Source organism: Loxodonta africana, chromosome X (genome assembly GCF_030014295.1).
Source record: "Loxodonta africana isolate mLoxAfr1 chromosome X, mLoxAfr1.hap2, whole genome shotgun sequence".
Taxonomy (NCBI): domain Eukaryota; kingdom Metazoa; phylum Chordata; class Mammalia; order Proboscidea; family Elephantidae; genus Loxodonta; species Loxodonta africana.
Window position 1 is genome coordinate 146195766 of NC_087369.1, and position 17479 is coordinate 146213244.

Sequence of the window (17479 nt, forward strand, 5' to 3'; positions counted from 1 at the left end):
GGACCCTCCTGATAACATGTCCAAAATACGTGAGACACAGTCTCTCCATTCTTGCTTCTAAGGAGCATGCTGGTTGTACTTCCTCCAAGACAGATCTGTTTGTTCTTTTGGCAGTCTGTGGTATATTCAATATTCTTTGCCAACACCACAATTCAAAGGCGTCAATTCGTCTTTGGTCTTCCTTATTCGTTGCCCAGCATATGATGCCATTGAAAATGATCAGGCATACCTTAGTCCTCAAGGTGACATCTTTGCATTTTAACACTTTAAGGAGAGCTCTTGCAGCCAGATTTGGCTAATGAGATGAATCGTCTGATTTTTGAGTCATCATTCCTTATTTTGGGGTATTTAGATTAATTTCCATTTTTCACTATTAAAAATAGAAGTACTATGAAAAATTTTGTCAAATTGCTCTTTCCTTGGATTGTGTGAAGATAAAGCAAGATTATTAGGTCAAAAATATGCAATGTTTCATAGCTCTTTTTACAAATTGCCAATTTGTTTTCTAGAACAGTGATTTTCAGCAGATGGGGAAAGGATATGTGTAGTTTGAAAAAAACATATTCGATAGTGTAGCTTACTTTTATATTATAATACAAACTACAGAAAATAAAACTTTAAATCTTGTTGGGGAAAGGAGGGTAATGGTTAAGAAACACTCCTCTGTGAAAAGAATTGGCAAAACTTCAGCTTATATTAAAATTAAATTGCATTCTTTAAGCATAGACTGAGTGATTATGGGGGAGATAGAAGTGCCTTAGGTGGGTGAAAGAAGTCAGCTTGGCATTGGGAAAGTTTCCATCAATATTCCCAATGAGGTGCGGGCATTCTCTGAGTTTTGTATCAGTCATCCTCTAACTTCCCTGTTCATACAAATCACTGGGAGATCTTGTTAAAATGCAGATTCTGATTCAGCATTTCTGAGGTTGGGCCTGAGATTCTAGATTTCTAACAAGCTGCCAGGTGATGCTGATGCTGCTGGCCCGGGGACCGCAATTTGAGTTGTACGGTTTCAGGTCTCTTTCATCGATAACCCATTATCATGAGAGTTGAGTACAGGTGGTCCTTGGTTAGTTACTTCGGCGATTTGAAAATGGAACAGAAGAACTGCTGGTTTACTCGAGGGCTGCAACAATTTTGCTCATTCAGAAATTTGAGGAGTTGGGGAGGGGTAGGAAATTGTTCATATTGGATGGGGTAATCCCGAGAAGTTTTATGTGCTATTGACACCAGGTTGTTCAGAGACTGAAGAAGGTAAGAACGTTTGAAGTGGTACTCAGGTTCCTGCTGCTTAACTGAAAGTAAGATAAGATCACATTCGTTAGGAAACGTTTTTTCAAAACAGACCCGTTTATTTTGACTAAATGAAGCTGAATGATAGTAGGAAGATAGATTCATTGTGTTTTTTAGAGATCCACTGTTTCAGAAAGTCAAAAACCTGGCTGCTTACCATTTTGCTTACATTGTTGCTGATATTTTAAATAATGCACTTTTGTGTCACCCTTAATGATACAGAATTATTGCCATTAATTGCTTCCCATAGAAAAAATGAAACTAGGGGCCTAGGCTATTTCCCTGCTTCTGTCGCCATTTTGCTGTGTGGCTTTAAGAAAATCACTTAAAGCCATAAGTTTCGAGTTCCCGTGGTGAAAAATGGAAATCAAAGCTCTTGCCTTGTTCCTCGTAGAGTACTTACTGAAATCAGTGGGCTTTGAGGTAGATTTCAATTGCTTAAAAAAAAAAGATTTTAGCATTGTAATATTTTATATTTATTCAGTATATTAGATATAGGCATGTCTCAAACTATTTTATATAAGATCTAAAAATTCTGGCAAAACCTTCCTAACAAAAATGAAACATTTTATATAATAACAAACACCAGCAATTAAACTGACCTTTTGTCCTGTGTCACAAGTCAAATGAAACAGTTTAAAAAAAATTTTTTTTAACAGTTTAAAGTGTTTTAAATGCATGTATTTGCCCTTTAGGTAATCAGTACCGATGAGTGTTGATTAAAGGTACAGGAGTTTAACTCACATATTTAAAGACTTTTAGTTCTAATGGAAAGTAACAGCAAATGTGGTCCATTACTCAAGCATGACCCTCTGTTTGGAATGCTTTAGCGTCATCTGTTCTTGTAAGTTTAAACACATTGATTGTAACCAAAGGTTACTGGAGGTCCTAATCAAAGATCTCATACTGACCCAAACTTGTGCTCAAGAATAACGGTCTGAAAATGTATTAAATAAAACCCTATTGATTCAGCTCAGATTCATAATTTGAAATAATTCACTGTAAAGCTTACCTTACCTTTTCTGTGAAGTGAAAATTCGCTAGGCAAATTGAGTTGCACTGCCTTATATAGTAAAATATAATCAGTAATATATACACATTACAGTGTGGGGATCAAGAGCTGGGGCTCTAGAATCAAACGGGCCTCATTCAAATCCCAGCTTTGCTGCTCGTCAGGGTGGCTTTGGTTACTTAACTTCTCAAAGTCTCAGTTTCCTCATCCATAAAATTCATCTCATAGCATAAAGCTTATAGGATTGTTGTGGGGTCCAAAGGAGATAATGCCTGTAAAACTTTTGGTGTAGTAGAAATTAATTATACAGATATATAATATGCATACACACCGAGTAACGGGTGAGAATGTTTACCCCATCTAAAATGACGAGCTACTTCCAAGTAATAAAAGTACTTTAGCAGTATTTCTTTTTATTCAAATTACTATATTACAAAAAACAAACCCATTGATGTGAGTCAATTCTGACTTACATCATATATATTTATTTAAAAAAAAACCCCAAACCTCTTGCCATCAGGTCCATTCTGACTTATTATATTATATACTAAACTCGTTGTCGTCAAGTCCATTACAACTCATAGCGACTCTATATATCATATTGTATTCTATTGTATCAAATCACATCTGTCTTGGTGGTGCAATGGCCAAGGTTCTAACCATAAGGTTGGTAATTTGAACCCATGAGCACCTCTACGGGAGAAAAGACCTGGAGATCTGCTCCCATAAAGATTACAGCCTAGGAAACCCTATGGGACGGTTCTACTCTGTCCTATAGGGTCGATATGAGTCAGAATTTACTTGACGGCACAGAACAGCAACAACATATTATATAATAATACAAACTAATATATAGTCATACTGTATTACTCAATAATAGTAACATTACTATGTTATTAATATTACAATTAATATTACTATTTTTAAGTGGAAACCCTGGTGGTGCAGTGGTTAAGAGATACGGCTGCTAACCAAGAAATTGGTAGTTCAGATCCACCAGGCACAGACAACACCTTAACCCAGTGAAATGCTGTTTTCACTTTAATGGTTTATATGTATTTGAAAATAACGAGACTACAATCTGTCAGCACTGTTTAGTAATTCACAGTTTTTACCAATTACAACAGGTCCTTCGTTTCCTTCTGTCCAAACAGTCTTTCAACTAGACAAATCAGGTCCTTAGAGTGTGAGCTAACCGCATTTCAAATGAAAGAAGAAAAAAAAAAGAAGACAGACTTGGAACTGTGATTAGGCAGATAGAATACTCATACAAGCAAGTTAGACTTACCAGGCTTTTCTTCCTATGAATGCAATGGCTCCATATATGTGTGTCCCAGTATACGTAACATTTATATATAATGGTAAACTCAAATTGAGAGCATCCATTCTTCTTTTGGAATGTTTCAGTAATGGATGTTTATTCTTTCACAGGTATCAAGGTTACATTTATACATACCGAGTGTCCCAGACAGAAACAGGTTCTTGGAGTGCTGAGGTATAGCTCTTTTATTTATTTTTGCTTCTGGGGGCATCAGGGAGGTGTTTGAAATTTAGGCTGGTTTTATTAAAGGGCAATCAAATCATATACTACCAAAATATTCATCAGATTCAAATTGCTAAAGCCCCAAGCCAAAATTGTTCATGCATCATTAAGAAGCCTTGAGAGAATTTTGGTCCCGGTCCTGTCCAGCCACCTTGAGTATACAGTGGTCTGACTTTGGTGGAAAGATTTTAAAAAAAGGACTGTGTCAAACTTTCAGTGCCTATCTGAAATTTTAAGAAAGCATCTCAAGTTAGATTAGACCAGCAATTATTTGTTGATTGATACTAATACGAATGTTGCTGTTGTAGGGTTGCAGGGTGGGGTGGGGGATGAGGTGAGGGAGGAGATTAAAAACCATGACTCTTATTTTCTAAGAGCCTAGTATACTTGGGAAAACCCTGGTGATACAGTGGTTAAGGGCTACGGCTGCTAATGAAAAGGTCAGCAGTTCATATCCACCAGGTGCTTCTTGGAGACTCTGTGAGGCAGTTCTACCCTGTACTATAGGGTCACTAGGAGTCGGAATTGACTCAATGGCAACAGGTTTGGTAGTATACTTGGGGAGATCCTAGTAACAGGTGGAATTGGGTCCCATGTCTGCTCTCCTCACATCTCCCTGCTGGCTTTATGGCCTTGGGCAGGCATCTTAACTTTTCTGTGACCCAGTTTCTTTATCTGTAAAATGAGCCGAAGAACAGTCCCTTACTCTTAGGGCTTATTTTGAGGGTTAAATGAGATAATGCATGAGATAAAAAGGAAGCTCTTAGCCACACGGTCTGGCATGTAGTAAGCCCTCAAAAATCCCTAAAATTGCTGAACAATGTAGGGTTTTATATAGTCAAGGGCTAGGTTAGCTAGCATAGGAGTTCAGAGAAGGGAGAGTTTTTCAAGGGTTAGGGTAATCAGGGCTGCTTTATGTGTGGAGGCAGGACTCAGAGCTGAGCCACGTGGGCAGCACTTGTATAGGTGGAACGGAGAGGAGAGAACTTTGCACTGGCTTTTGAACTGTGCTCTGCAGAAGCCTTGGGGCTACCTGGGGGGTTGCAGAGGGAGAAGGGGAGGTAAGTGGGTATTCTTTTGGTTCCCAGCCTGGCTTCATTCTGAGCAGTTTCCTTTTATTTTGCTTATAAACTGAGAGTCTGAATAGAATTTCATTAGAAAAAAGGGTTCTACTGCTTTAAAAATGTTTAAGAGCCACTGTACCATTCCAAGAAATTCCTGTAGAGTGAATGTGTTTTCATGAACCAGGGTAGTATATCCTATCTTACCAGTGTAGAAGCCTGTCCAAATAAAACTTTCGACCTCAAATGCTTTCTCTGGTTTCTGAGTCTTTAAAACAGCCTGTCTTCATAACGAAAGTATTATGAGCTGTTTGAAAACACAAATGCTAATCAGCTTCTGTTAATATCTCAGTCAATCTATGCATTTAAGGAACTCTAAAGTCTAGACATAAAATGCATTAAAATTGCTCTATCCTTTAAAAATTCATCTGTAAACTAAAATACACAAATTTGGACTGCAAACATTTTGAACTACTGAGATGAATGAACTAGGGCAAGTTTTCCAAACCTTGTTGCTTTATATCAGGATAATTAATACTCTAGTGCTAATTAGAGGAAAAGCAGTACCATTTCTAATCAAAACTATTTATATCTGTTTATGCTTTTTTAGTTCTCTGCATCACTGTTGAGATGATTGAATAAGAAATTAAATTTCTTTTATTATGAAGAATATTTGTGTGTACTATATACATATACACATATGACTGGCACTCTGGTGAAGCAGTGGTTAAGAGCTACAGCTGCTAACCAAAAGGTTGGCAGTTTGAATCCACTAGCTGCAACTTGGAAACCCTATATGGCAATTCTTCTCTGGCCTGTAGGGTCACTATGAGTCAGAATTGACTCCATGGCAGTAGATTTTTTTGAGTTTTTTTATATACATATTTGCATATAATTTGACCAGAAATAGACCTTCTTTTTAAAGAAGTGGTCTTCAGCTGCTGAAGAATATTCTTTATGGAAAAGATCTCAAATTCTTAAGGTTTAGCAACCTGGTTTTTAAACTTGCTTTTCTCTGTTTCAAGTGTAACATCATATGCAGATTGTTCCATGCTTTGTGATCATGTTAAGGAAGACAGGGTTTATTGACCATAAATGCCCCCTCATCCTATTGTCTGGTCTGACCCCATTTATATAATATTGCAGTTACCTGCACTAAGAAAGCAGAAGATTGGCATGGATTAGCCCCAAATGGAAAACAGTTTGAAGAACTCTTTAGATTTATTTTTGAAATGCATATTGCATCTTTTTCCATCTACTAAATTTGCCTCCTTAGTTATGTTTTGCTAAGGTGAATATTAAACTGGCGTGTATTCTCAGAGCTCATAGCACCTGGCTGGAAGAACTTTCTCTAGAGCATATTGAAGACCAGCTGTGATCCAAAACATGTTTTCATGCATAACTAAGAGGTGACGGTATGGGAAAGTGCAAATTTGAACGATAGTTGAGTTTAGCTACAGGATGGGAGTTGTCAGTGGTGCAATTCTTGTGGTAAAGCTGTTTTCATAATTGGATAAATGATAGATATTTATACTGCTTTTTGGAACAATGCCTTGATTTGCCACGCTGCCGGAAAAATCACGGCAGTAGCACTCTCTTGTCAGTGCAATGATTGTGCTAGAAATCTAGGAAAATCTGGAAGTTGTTGCAAAGAGTGAATTGAAAATGATCCCTGGATCGACTGAATTATGAAGGACAAATATGTGTATTTCTAGTTGTAGACAGACTTTTAGATTTGATCATTGCCTAGTGCATTATGTGTTTCAAGTTAAAATTTTGCTGTATTTTAATTAATATAGAAAATTCCACATAGGGCCAACCATCATATATTAATATGTGCATTGTCAGCAGTGCATTTTTTAACTCCAGGTTGCCCTCCCCCTGCTTACTTCAGTGCCTTTGGGCTTCTCTGGGTATTTGATTATCAGTAGATGCTAAATAATTTTGCTTATTACTCTAAGCAAAGCACTATAAATTAGGGCAGCCATTTGCCAATGAAATATTGCATCCCAAATTCAAATTGTGTTTCTACATCCAGTGCTATTATTCCTCTCTGTTAGCATGGGTAATCAAGTGCCAACTGCATATCAGTCCCCACAAAAAAGATGCTCCTGTTGGTAAATGGTTTTACAAGCCACAAGAACAGCTAAAAAGATGTGTGGTTGGAAATCTTTTCACACTGAGGGAGTGTACAGTTTCTCTTCTGGTTGGTGGCTAGCTTTACTAGAACCTGTTTGGTACAGCCCTACTCTGAAAGGCAAGAGACCAGGTCCTGGGATCGAGTGCCAGTTCTGTCCCTCGTTATTTGTGTGACCTTGTGCAAGCTGATTAATCTCTTGTACTTCCATTTTCTTATCTGTCAAATGAAAAGAACTAAATCAGCCAATGGCCGTCCAGTCTGTGAGGAAGAAGGGGGGCAAGTGATAGGAAGGTGCTTTGAAAATGAAAAAATGCTCTAAGGAAGGCACGAGGAGGCATTCTGTGCCTATAGCCTACCTTTGCAATTTGCAGGTGCAATTTTGGAGCCAAAGCACTGTTGGCCAGGGATTATTTCGGATGAGATCTCAACAGAGTTTCAGGAAGGTGTTTTGATCATAGGGATGGAGCTGGGTGGGAGTGTGTTCTCCATCTACTGAGACTCCTAGCTGTGCGAGCCTATGAGAACAATAATTTAGAACTAAAAAGAATATCCTATTGAGAGTTTTGCATTGTTTTCCATTGAACAATAACATACTCCAACGTTGGACATGACCAGGACTTATTATGAACAGTGTGCTATTCTCCAGCTTTTAGTCTAGTTGACAGAAGTCTGCATGCCAGCCTTCACGTTTCCTCATTAAATGCTGAAAAACAAACAGCTCCCACCTCAAAAATCTTCCAGATGGAAGAGCTGAAAGACAACTTCCTAAAAAAATGAGTCGTTGTTCAATGGCTCATAGCAATAATAGTTTACTTCATGTAAAATGACAGTTTTGAGCTGATGCCTCAAGCTTGCCTCATAAGCTTTTGCAGGAAACTGTTGTTGCAAGTGTCTTTGCAAGAGAACAGATGTCAAGAAAGGAATACATTTTAATAGTCACCTGAAATAATGATCTCTTTAAAAACAAACAAACACAAAAATAAAGGTGACCTTATAGAGTCTTTTATTTTCGTGTCATAGAGAAAATCTCGTCACGATGAAGTGTTGACAGAGTGAGCTGTTTTTGGGAGGATATGGAAGTTTCTCAAGGAGGAAAAAATTTAATGTGAAGGATGAGGCAGGACCTATCAGGAGGTGAAAGAGTATGAGGACTACTAGCCATGCATTGCGTGTATCACAGCAGTCAATTTTTAATTTCCTGTGTGGAATTTTATATGGTGGAATGATGACAGGGAGGATGGGTTGTTGGTTTTTTGGTTCCTCAGGCTTTTTATTAATGACCTGTAGGATTTGTGTTTTTTTCTGTGTTTGACTGTATCCTATCTGTTGGTGAATTCATTGTGGGTAATGGCCTGTATACCCTTAGAGGGTCAGGATGTATGATGGGTAACAGGCAGGAAGGGCAGGGCAATGAGCAAGAGCTTGTACAAACTAATACTACCCTTGGGAGAACTGATATGACAGCTCATTAGCTCTTCTTGCAGGGAAATTCAGCTAAGCACAACAAGCTCTTCTGGAATGTTGTTTTTTTCCTTCTTCCTTATGTTTTCAAATATTTGAGCAAGTTACACAGATGTTACCTCTCTAAGCATACCTCACACATTTTGTAGCCTTTTCCGTGTTATTATGAGGTAGATGAATAATTTGCTTGGCCTTTTATTTTCCAGACAGCTCCTGGGGTACATAAAAGATTTTTCCGGAAAATAAAAAATCTCATTTCAGCATTTCAGAAGCCAGATCAAGGCATTGTAATACCCCTGCAGTATCCAGTTGAGAAGAAGCCCACTGCTAGAGGTACACAAGGTACTACAGGTATGGTTTACCATTAATTTTTATAGGGTTTGGAAACCCAGAGTTATGAGTCAATCTGTTCATATTCATATAGTTGTAGGAAGTTCAGTAAGAAAATGAGTTAGGAAGTTGATGCAGGCAGCAAATCAAGGAAGAGAGGCGAGTATTTACATGCTGTGATTTCAATATACTATACTATAAACTTTTAATGAAACTTTGGGTGGCACAAACAGTTTGTGCTTGTCTGGTAACCAAAAGGTTGGTGGTTTGAACCCACCCAGCAGCACTGCAGGAGAAAGTCCTGGTAATCTGCTTCTGTAAAGATTAAAAAACCAAAAAAACCAAACCCAGTGCTGTCGAGTTGATTTTGACTCATAGCGACCCTATAGGGCAGAGTAGAACTGCCCGATAGAGTTTCCAAGGAGCGCCTGGCGGATTTGAACTGCTGACCTCTGGATTAGCAGCCATAGCACTTAACCACTACACCACCAGGGTTTCCCTATAAAGATCACAGCCTAGAAAACCCTACAGAGCAATTATACTCTGTAACACGTGGGGTCACCATGAGCTGATATCAACTTGATGGCAGAAGACAACAGTAACATACTATAAACTTTTAATGAAACTTTGCAAAAATACCCAAAATTCTATGCACCCACAATATTTTAATCCCTCTTGTCCCATCTTGGAGCCCTGTGGGTGCAGTGGTTAAGAACTTGGCAGCTAACCAAAAAGTTGGCCGTTAAATCCACGAGCTGTCACTTGGCGCTGTGAGTCGGAATCGACTTGACAGCAACGTTTTTTTTTCTTTTGTCCCATCTTAAGGAGCCCTGGTGTCTCTGTGGTTAAGCTCTCGACTGCTAACCAAAAGGTTGGATGGAGGTTTGAACCCACCAGCCGCTCCACAGGAGAAAAATGTGGGAGTCTACTTCTGTAAAGATTACAGCTTTGGAAACCCAACGGGGCAGTTCTACTCTGTCCTATAGGGTCATAAGAATGGCAATCAACTGGACAGCAATGGGTATAATTTGAAAGACAGGGTAATTCAGAGAACACCTGGGCTGTCCTTTACCTTTGCTTAGTAAATTCTTTTTCTTCCGGGATGTAAAAGCTAATGTTAGCCTGGCCCATGTGATCCTGATTTCTGAATTTGTGGTGCTTGAATTAATGAAGTCTTAGTAGCAAAGGATATTAAATTAGTAGACTTTAGTATTAAAAAACCACTGGCATAAATTGTTACTTCTCCTGAACAAAGCTATTTTAGGATAAGTGTCAAGCTAAAGACAGAATACCAGCCAATGTCTGCAGCTATCTGATACGTGACTGCTTATCCCTCTACGGAAAGGTGTTAGTCACTTGTTTGGAATAAGAGAATTGAAACAATAAATATTTATGATAAAAGAAAGTAAGTCGTTATATCCTTTTTGACAGGGACCCAGACTCAGGCATAAACTGACAATTAGACTCAAGTGGTGAATTAAACTAATGAATAGTCTTTATAATAGAAATGTAAATAGAATGCTAATCTACAAATTGCTGATCTTTTCATCTCAGTATTTCATTTTTTTAATAATTCAGTTTTAAATACTAATTGCTTGAGGTATATCAGTTGTATCTTTGTGAGTTTAATGCAGTTGGAATTTTTCTGATTTTAAGTTTGAGTTAAGGAGCCCTGTGGTGCAATGGTTAAGTGCTTGGCTGCTAACTGAAAGGTCATTGATTTGAACCCACCAGCCACTCCACAGGAGAAAAGATCTGTTGATCTGCTACTGTAAATATTACAGCCTAGGAAACATATGGGGGCAGTTCTACTTTGTCATATAGGGTTGCTATGAGTCAGAATTGACTCAATGGCACACAACAAAGTTCAAGTTAATCTGTAATTTTGATAGTTTGTAAGTTTATCTTTTCTTGATTTTTAAATCATTTTTCTTTAGGGAGAAGAGAAAACCCTGATGTCTGCCTGAAAGCACCATGAAGAAAAATAAAACACCTTGTACTTTATTTTCAATAATTTAAATAAATTCTCAGTCTTGTATATTGTAGATAATACAGTTCAGTGAGCTACAAATGCATTTCTAAAACCGTCATAGTCCTGTAATGGCAGCATCTAGCATGATGTTAAAACTGAAATGGACTTTGTAGATGAAGAGGACCTTTGAAATGAGGATTGAGGAAAATAAATCCACTGGGTTATTTTCAGTCATTATATTTACAAATGGAAAACAATTTAAAGCATAATGGATACTTCATAAAAGATTAATGTCAATTCTTGCCAAGTATATAAATAAAACTAATCCTCCTTTTTTGGTCAAAGTCACCATTTTTAGTGAAATATTATTTGATAGTTTTTGATTTAAAAAAGTCTTGCTTGGTTGTAAGGTGAGAAGCTTGTTTGTGTCTTTTTCATGTGTGGCTCTCCACTGGGTATTATGCTCTCCACTAGCTATGGTGTCATAGGCTCTTTTGAGGTTTATAAAGCTGTGCACCGTGTGCTAGAACAAGTAGTGAATAAAGAGTGAAGAATTTCAGTTTAATTCTGAAAGCAACTTCTTGTCGAGTGTTCTGATGTTGGACAGTAAAATCTACAGACCAATCTGGAGCTTTGTTGTTGTCATTGTGTGCTGTGGAGTCAGTTCCAACTCTTGACGACCCCATGTGACAGAGTAGAACTGCCCTATAGGGTTTCCTGGGCTGTAATCTTTACTGGAGCAGATCGCCAGGTCATTCTCCCTTGGAGCCACTGGGTGAATTTGAACCACCAACCTTTGGGTTAGCATCCGAGTGCTTAACCAATGCACCAACAGGGCTCTGGAGCTTTAAATCTCATACTTTAAAATATGCTCCAAAATGTGTATTGTATTTGAAATTATATTACAAATCCGGTGAAATGGACTTTTCTTCTTTTCATGTACTTCTGCCCTAGTTGTTGCTACTATAAGTAAAACTTCTTTGTGAAGGGAAACTTCAGCAGCTGCGGTTCATGAGTAACTGATTTGCAAGCAGCCTCCCTATTAGATAACCCTACACAAACATCAAAAAGCTTATGATGACATTAATTTTTAATAATTCCAAGTGTTGAAATTTTATGCGTTGATGAGTATTTGCATTTTCTTCTCACGTTTATATTTTCATAACTTTTGTGATTGATTTCATGTGAAGTTGCTTCAGGGCTCATGAAATTCATTCACTCAATAAACATAACAGGCAGTGGGGGTAGAGAAGTAAAAATACCTGGTCCCTGCCCTCAAGTAGCTTGCTATCTAGTTGGACAAGAAAGCAATAAGAGTAAAAGACAAAAGAAGAAAACAATAACAAAAGACAAGAAAACGATAACCCTAGAAGGTGATAAGTGCACGATAAGTGAAGTTCCCAGTGTGTAGGTAGATGTGTCCTCAGAGGCAGAATGAGTCGACATAAATACTCTGATCCGTGGTCCATAGAAAGGGGCTACATTTCATTGTAAATGAAGACACTGGAATTCTGGGTTGTACATGAGTGTTAGTGAGCCTGGCTAATATTAGTGAACTGCCAAGATACAGAACTGCTCTCTGTGTGCTGGCAAGATCTGATTTCTGAGCTTTTAAAGTGGGTGTCATGGGAGTCCCTGGGTGGCTCAAATGGTTGAGCACTTGTCTGATAGCCTACAGATAGCCTACAGGTGGTTCGAACCTACCCGGAGATAAACCAGAAGACAGGCTGGCGATCTGCTTTTGAAAGCTCACAGCCTTGAAAACCCTATGGAGCAGTTCTATTCTGCACACATGGGGTCGCCATGAGCTGGAATTGACTAGACAGCAACTGCTAACAATATGGGTGTGCAAAGGCTGAGTATGACCACAGTAATGCATTATAGTCAGTTTACCATTTCTAGAAGTAAAAGCATGACTGTAACTTGTAAAGGAATTCAGAAAGCTAACTTTCAGAATAACACGGACATGTTGAAATGATTTTTAATTATTTGTAGCTTGAGTTTAAATATTAATAGGTGTGACAAATTTTTACTCTACTTTGTTCATCCTGGAATTACCCTAAGTATATGACTTGTGTTTGCATGTTCTTTTACCAGAGCCCATCCCTTTAAACTATTTTTTTCTCATGCATTAGGTGAAAGTTTACAGAGCAAATTAGTTTCCCATTTGATAGTTTATACATAAAGTGTTCCATGACCTTGGTTTCATTCCCCACAATGTGTCAGGACTCTCCCCATTTTCATCCTAGTTTCCCTGTTTCTTTTTGTCCTGGTTTTCTACCCCTTCCTGCCTTCTCATCTTTGCTTTTGGGCAAATGTTACCCTTTTGCTCTCATATAATTGTTATGAGCATGTTCCTCTCGGGTTTATTTTATGGGCCTGTCTGTGGTTTGGCTGAAAGGTGGTCTCCAGCAGGGACGGATTATCCAGTCAGCAAAGTAGGTACGGGCTTCACTGTGTTTACTTAGTGATGTGTAGTGCACACTGTCACCTGGGCTTTACCACATCTTTGCTGTGGTGAAACCCAGGTGACATTGCGTACTACCGATTAGTAGGTAAGCACAATGAAGCCCGTGTGTACCTTGCTTACTGTAAACTGGTGAATACCGTGCTTACTGCTTAATTCACCCCTGGCTCCGGGAGTGGCTTCAGTTCCAGTTCAGAAGGGTGTCTCAGGGCCATAGTCTCGGGGGTTCCTCCAGTTCCTGTCAGACTAGTAGGTCTGGTCTTTTTTGTGAATTTGATTTTTTGTTCTACATTTTTCTCCCGCTCTGTCTGGGGCCCTCTGTTGTGATCCCAGTCAACCAGAGCCCTTTTTGAAAAAGCTTTTTTGCATGGTTAATGGTCTTTCACATTTTAATAAAGTATTTGAATGTTTTTATTTACCTAATTTGTCTTAGAATATGCCTTTAAAAATTATTCAGAGACAGATACCATTCAGATACTAAATAAAGCATCAAGGAAGGCCATCTTATATTACTGAACTGATTTCCTTGAAAAAGATAAGTGCTTTTCCAATTTTGCCCCTGTCAAACTTTCTAGTTAATGCGCCTACCCCCCTGTCTTCTCTTGCTGGCTTTTTATTCATCAATTTCCACCCCCCTCCCCTTTTTCTTTCCCAACATGAGCATCCTTGCCACTTTCCAGTACATAATAGCTTGAACCTTTACAGAAAGGTCATATCCTTGCCATATCTAAAATATGCCCATGCTAACATATACCTGTAAGATGCTGAGTCAAGGTAGAAAAATGCACATATATTTCCAAGCTTACACCACTCTTCAGAAAAAAAAAAGTGTGTCAGCAAGCCCATAAGGAACATGACGACTTGGCAAATACTTGTTCACTTCCTTGGAAATTTGTTCTTAGGAGATAAGGTCAGTAGGGTGACAAGCTTGGGTAACTAACTGTCTGTTTGGCTGTTACAGGCAGAGGACCTTTGCGGTAGTGCAAAGGTGGAATAAGTCTATAGAGAATGCCTCTGATTCAGTCCTCTGGGATAAATAAAGGGCTGGACTTAACATATTCATTGTGGTAGAATGGAGAAAGAATCAGCTTTACAATCTGTTAAAAATGTTTAGATATCAGCTTATATTTTATTTGATTCACTTTATTGAGCTCACAATCCAGTCTATTAATAATAAAATCCAGCTTTTCCCTTGAGCATGTCAAGGTTACCAGATGCCTGGTATCCCTGTTAAACCAAACCCAGTGCCGTCGAGTAGATTACGACTCATAGCGACCCTCTAGAACAGAGTAGAACTGCCCCATAGAGTTTCCAAGGAGCGCCTGGCAGATTTGAACTGCCAACCCTTTGGTTAGCAGCCATAACACTTAACCACTACGCCACCAGGGTTTCAATTTAACTTTGTCACCTGTGTTTTCCCTTGCAGTTAAATGGGATAACAGTAAGTTGCAGTTTGCACCTAGCGGTGAAGTTAAACTACCCAGTTTGGACACTGTCACAATTTGGGGTCACTGGCCAAACTTGAAGTAAAAGGCTGAATTCCTGTTAGGTTACTTGCCTTGTAAATGAATATATGAATATTTTATGTAGAAAGATATAACAAACCTGATTAACTGTCTTGATAGAGCCTATCAGTATATGGATATTATACATACACATACACAGAAATTGGACTATTATTTCACAGGATGACAAAAGGAGGTACCATGCTTGGCGCAGTGATTAGGAGCTCAGCTGCTAACCATAAAGGTTGGCAGTTGGAATCCACCAGGCACTCCTTGGAAACCATATGGAGCAGTTCTACTCTGTCCCATAGGGTCACTATGAGTCAGAATTGACTCGATGGTGACGGGTTTGGGTTTTTTTTTTTTAATGCTCAATATTGGACAGAGAGAATAGAAGCAGAAATGCATGAGACCAGAATTTTCTTTTCAGCTTTGCCACTGATTATCCATATGACCTTAAATAGGTCATTCTGTTTGTTATTGCATTTACCAAGGAGGAATAATAAAGTCTTCCTCACCTCACAGGATTATTGAGGTACTAGAGTTGCATGACTTTGAGATAGTAATATGCAAAAATCTCTTATCACCTTCAAAAATGCTCTCAATGTAGGAGTACCTGCCCTTGGACTTTTTATACTCTTAGGGTGGTATTTTGAAAAAACAAACAAACAAAAATCCCTGGGTGATACGAGTACACCCCTCCCTCAGGTGATACTAATAGGCCCCGTTGTTTTATGCTGATGGGTTGTGCTGAGACAATCAAGGTTCTCTTCTGCTCCATGAATCTTTTTACTGTATCAGTGTATATATTGGAGCCCTGATAGTGAAGTGGTTAAGAGCTACGCCTGCTGACCAAAAGGTGGGCAGTTCAAATCCACGGGCCTCTCCTTGGCAACCCTATGGGGCAGTTCTACCCTGCACTATAGGGTCGCTATGAGTCGGAACTGACTTGAAGGCAACGGGTTTGGTTTGCTTTTTGTTTGTTACATATCAGTGAATAAAAAGGAAGCAGGGTGTTTTGCAGTGGTACAAATTCCAGGATTCCATGCAAGTGTCAGTAACGGGCTTTGTGGACTTCTCTGAGCCCTACGAATAAAAACACCCAGTGCCATCGAGTCGAATCTGACTCATAGAGACCCTATAGGACGGAGTAGAACAGCCCCATAGAGTTTCCAAGGAGCTCCTGGCGGATTCGAACTGCCAACCCTTTGGTTAGCAGCCGTAGCACTTAACCACTACGCCACCAGGGTTTCCCCCTACGAATACCAAGTTGAATTTTGGAAAATCTGTCCGGTGGCTTTCCAAGGTATTCCTGTTAAACCAAATCAAGCCAAAGCAAACCAAACCCAGTGCTGTCTTCTTGTGAAGAATACATGTCAAGTGGCCATGTAATTGCCCAGGATGTAGGGTCTCACAGAAGCTCCTGTTTTTCAGTCTTTTCATGATTGCTTCCGTACACTGATTTTTTCCAATACCTTTGGATGCTATGGTCCCCTAGTTCTCCCCCACCCTTTTTTTGCAATTCTTTATTTTCTTCCGACTGCTGAGAAAGGCACTAAAAGAAGAAAGAAGCCATAGCCTAGTGGTATTTAAATTTGCAGCAGTTCCTATTCTTTGTTTATGAAATGGTCATTTGTGTCAGAGATCCTATTTGTACGAAAAATAAAAACGAAGAGATGCCTGTCTAGGATTAGTGCTTTTTTGATTTCTGAACCTACATTTTTAAGATAACTCGGTTTTATTGTTCCTCGTTAGAGAGCCACTTTCCATATCTCAGGTGACCAAGCTGACTTGAGAATGCAGTGTGGCGCAGGAATAAAATGAGACACAGTGTTCATTTGCAATTTTATTTTTTAAAAACGAAATATTCAAAGTACTTTTTTTTCTTTCAAATATCGACACATAATGTTTAACTTTAAGTATTTACAGCATGTTGTCGCGATGCTCTTGTAGAAAAATGCATGCTTCTGGCCTGAAAGCCAGAGCAAAATGCAAAAGACCATTTAACTGCAGCCAGAGAACATGAACCTGTACAGTATCCAGTCACTTTTCAGCACAGGAATGAGAGCAAGAATACAAAATTGGAACCTATTTTTTCCTAGCAACATGGCTCAGGCCATTATAACACAATTTTCAGTATGATTAGAACCTCTAACTGTTGTTATATAGAAACCGAAAATCTTGGCATACACTGTAAACATCTTTACTTCTCATGAGAAAGTAAGCAGCTAAAAAGAATATTTTTTCTGACATAAAGGCTATACTTCTCTTTTTCTCTTTCTCTCTTACTGATGCTTTTGCCAGACGAATAGTAAAGATTTAGACATTGTCATGATTCATACAAGTAAAATAGTTTTCAAGGACACAATCTGATATACTAACATTTATTTAAGAGGTTAAAGTCCACCACTAAATCTAAGGAAAGATTTTTTTTTTTTAACGGCCAAACACATTTCCTTTGACAAATAATGTAAGATGACAACTGCCAAGACAAAATCCACAGCAAGTTTAACTCTAAGTATTTTCAATTACTGCTTAGGAAGTAATTTCTTCTTACACACAGTACTATATTTGGTCCTTAATAGCTTTCGTATGAAGGACACACTGACATAACAGTCACTATTTTGTGGTTTAATTCTTTGTTGTTGTTTTCTATTTTTTTGTTTTGTTTTGGTTTTTTTTGTTTGTTTGTTTT

The 17479-nt window shown here is 38.6% G+C and overlaps 1 protein-coding gene across 2 annotated transcripts in view; it reads left to right on the forward strand.

The window, feature by feature from the left end:
• Positions 1 to 17479, forward strand: part of SH2D1A (SH2 domain containing 1A) — a 33052-nt gene that overhangs the window by 8125 nt on the left and 7448 nt on the right. The window contains exons 2-4 of one of the 2 annotated variants that reach the window (XM_064277563.1): positions 3737 to 3800; positions 8717 to 8861; positions 10778 to 17477. In XM_064277563.1, coding sequence (XP_064133633.1) covers positions 3737 to 3800; positions 8717 to 8861; positions 10778 to 10818 — 250 coding nt within the window. In that variant the 3' untranslated portion in view covers positions 10819 to 17477. Of the gene's footprint in view, positions 1 to 3736; positions 3801 to 8716; positions 8862 to 10777; positions 17478 to 17479 lie in introns of those variants that run through there. The other variant, XM_064277564.1, reaches the window with a different exon arrangement.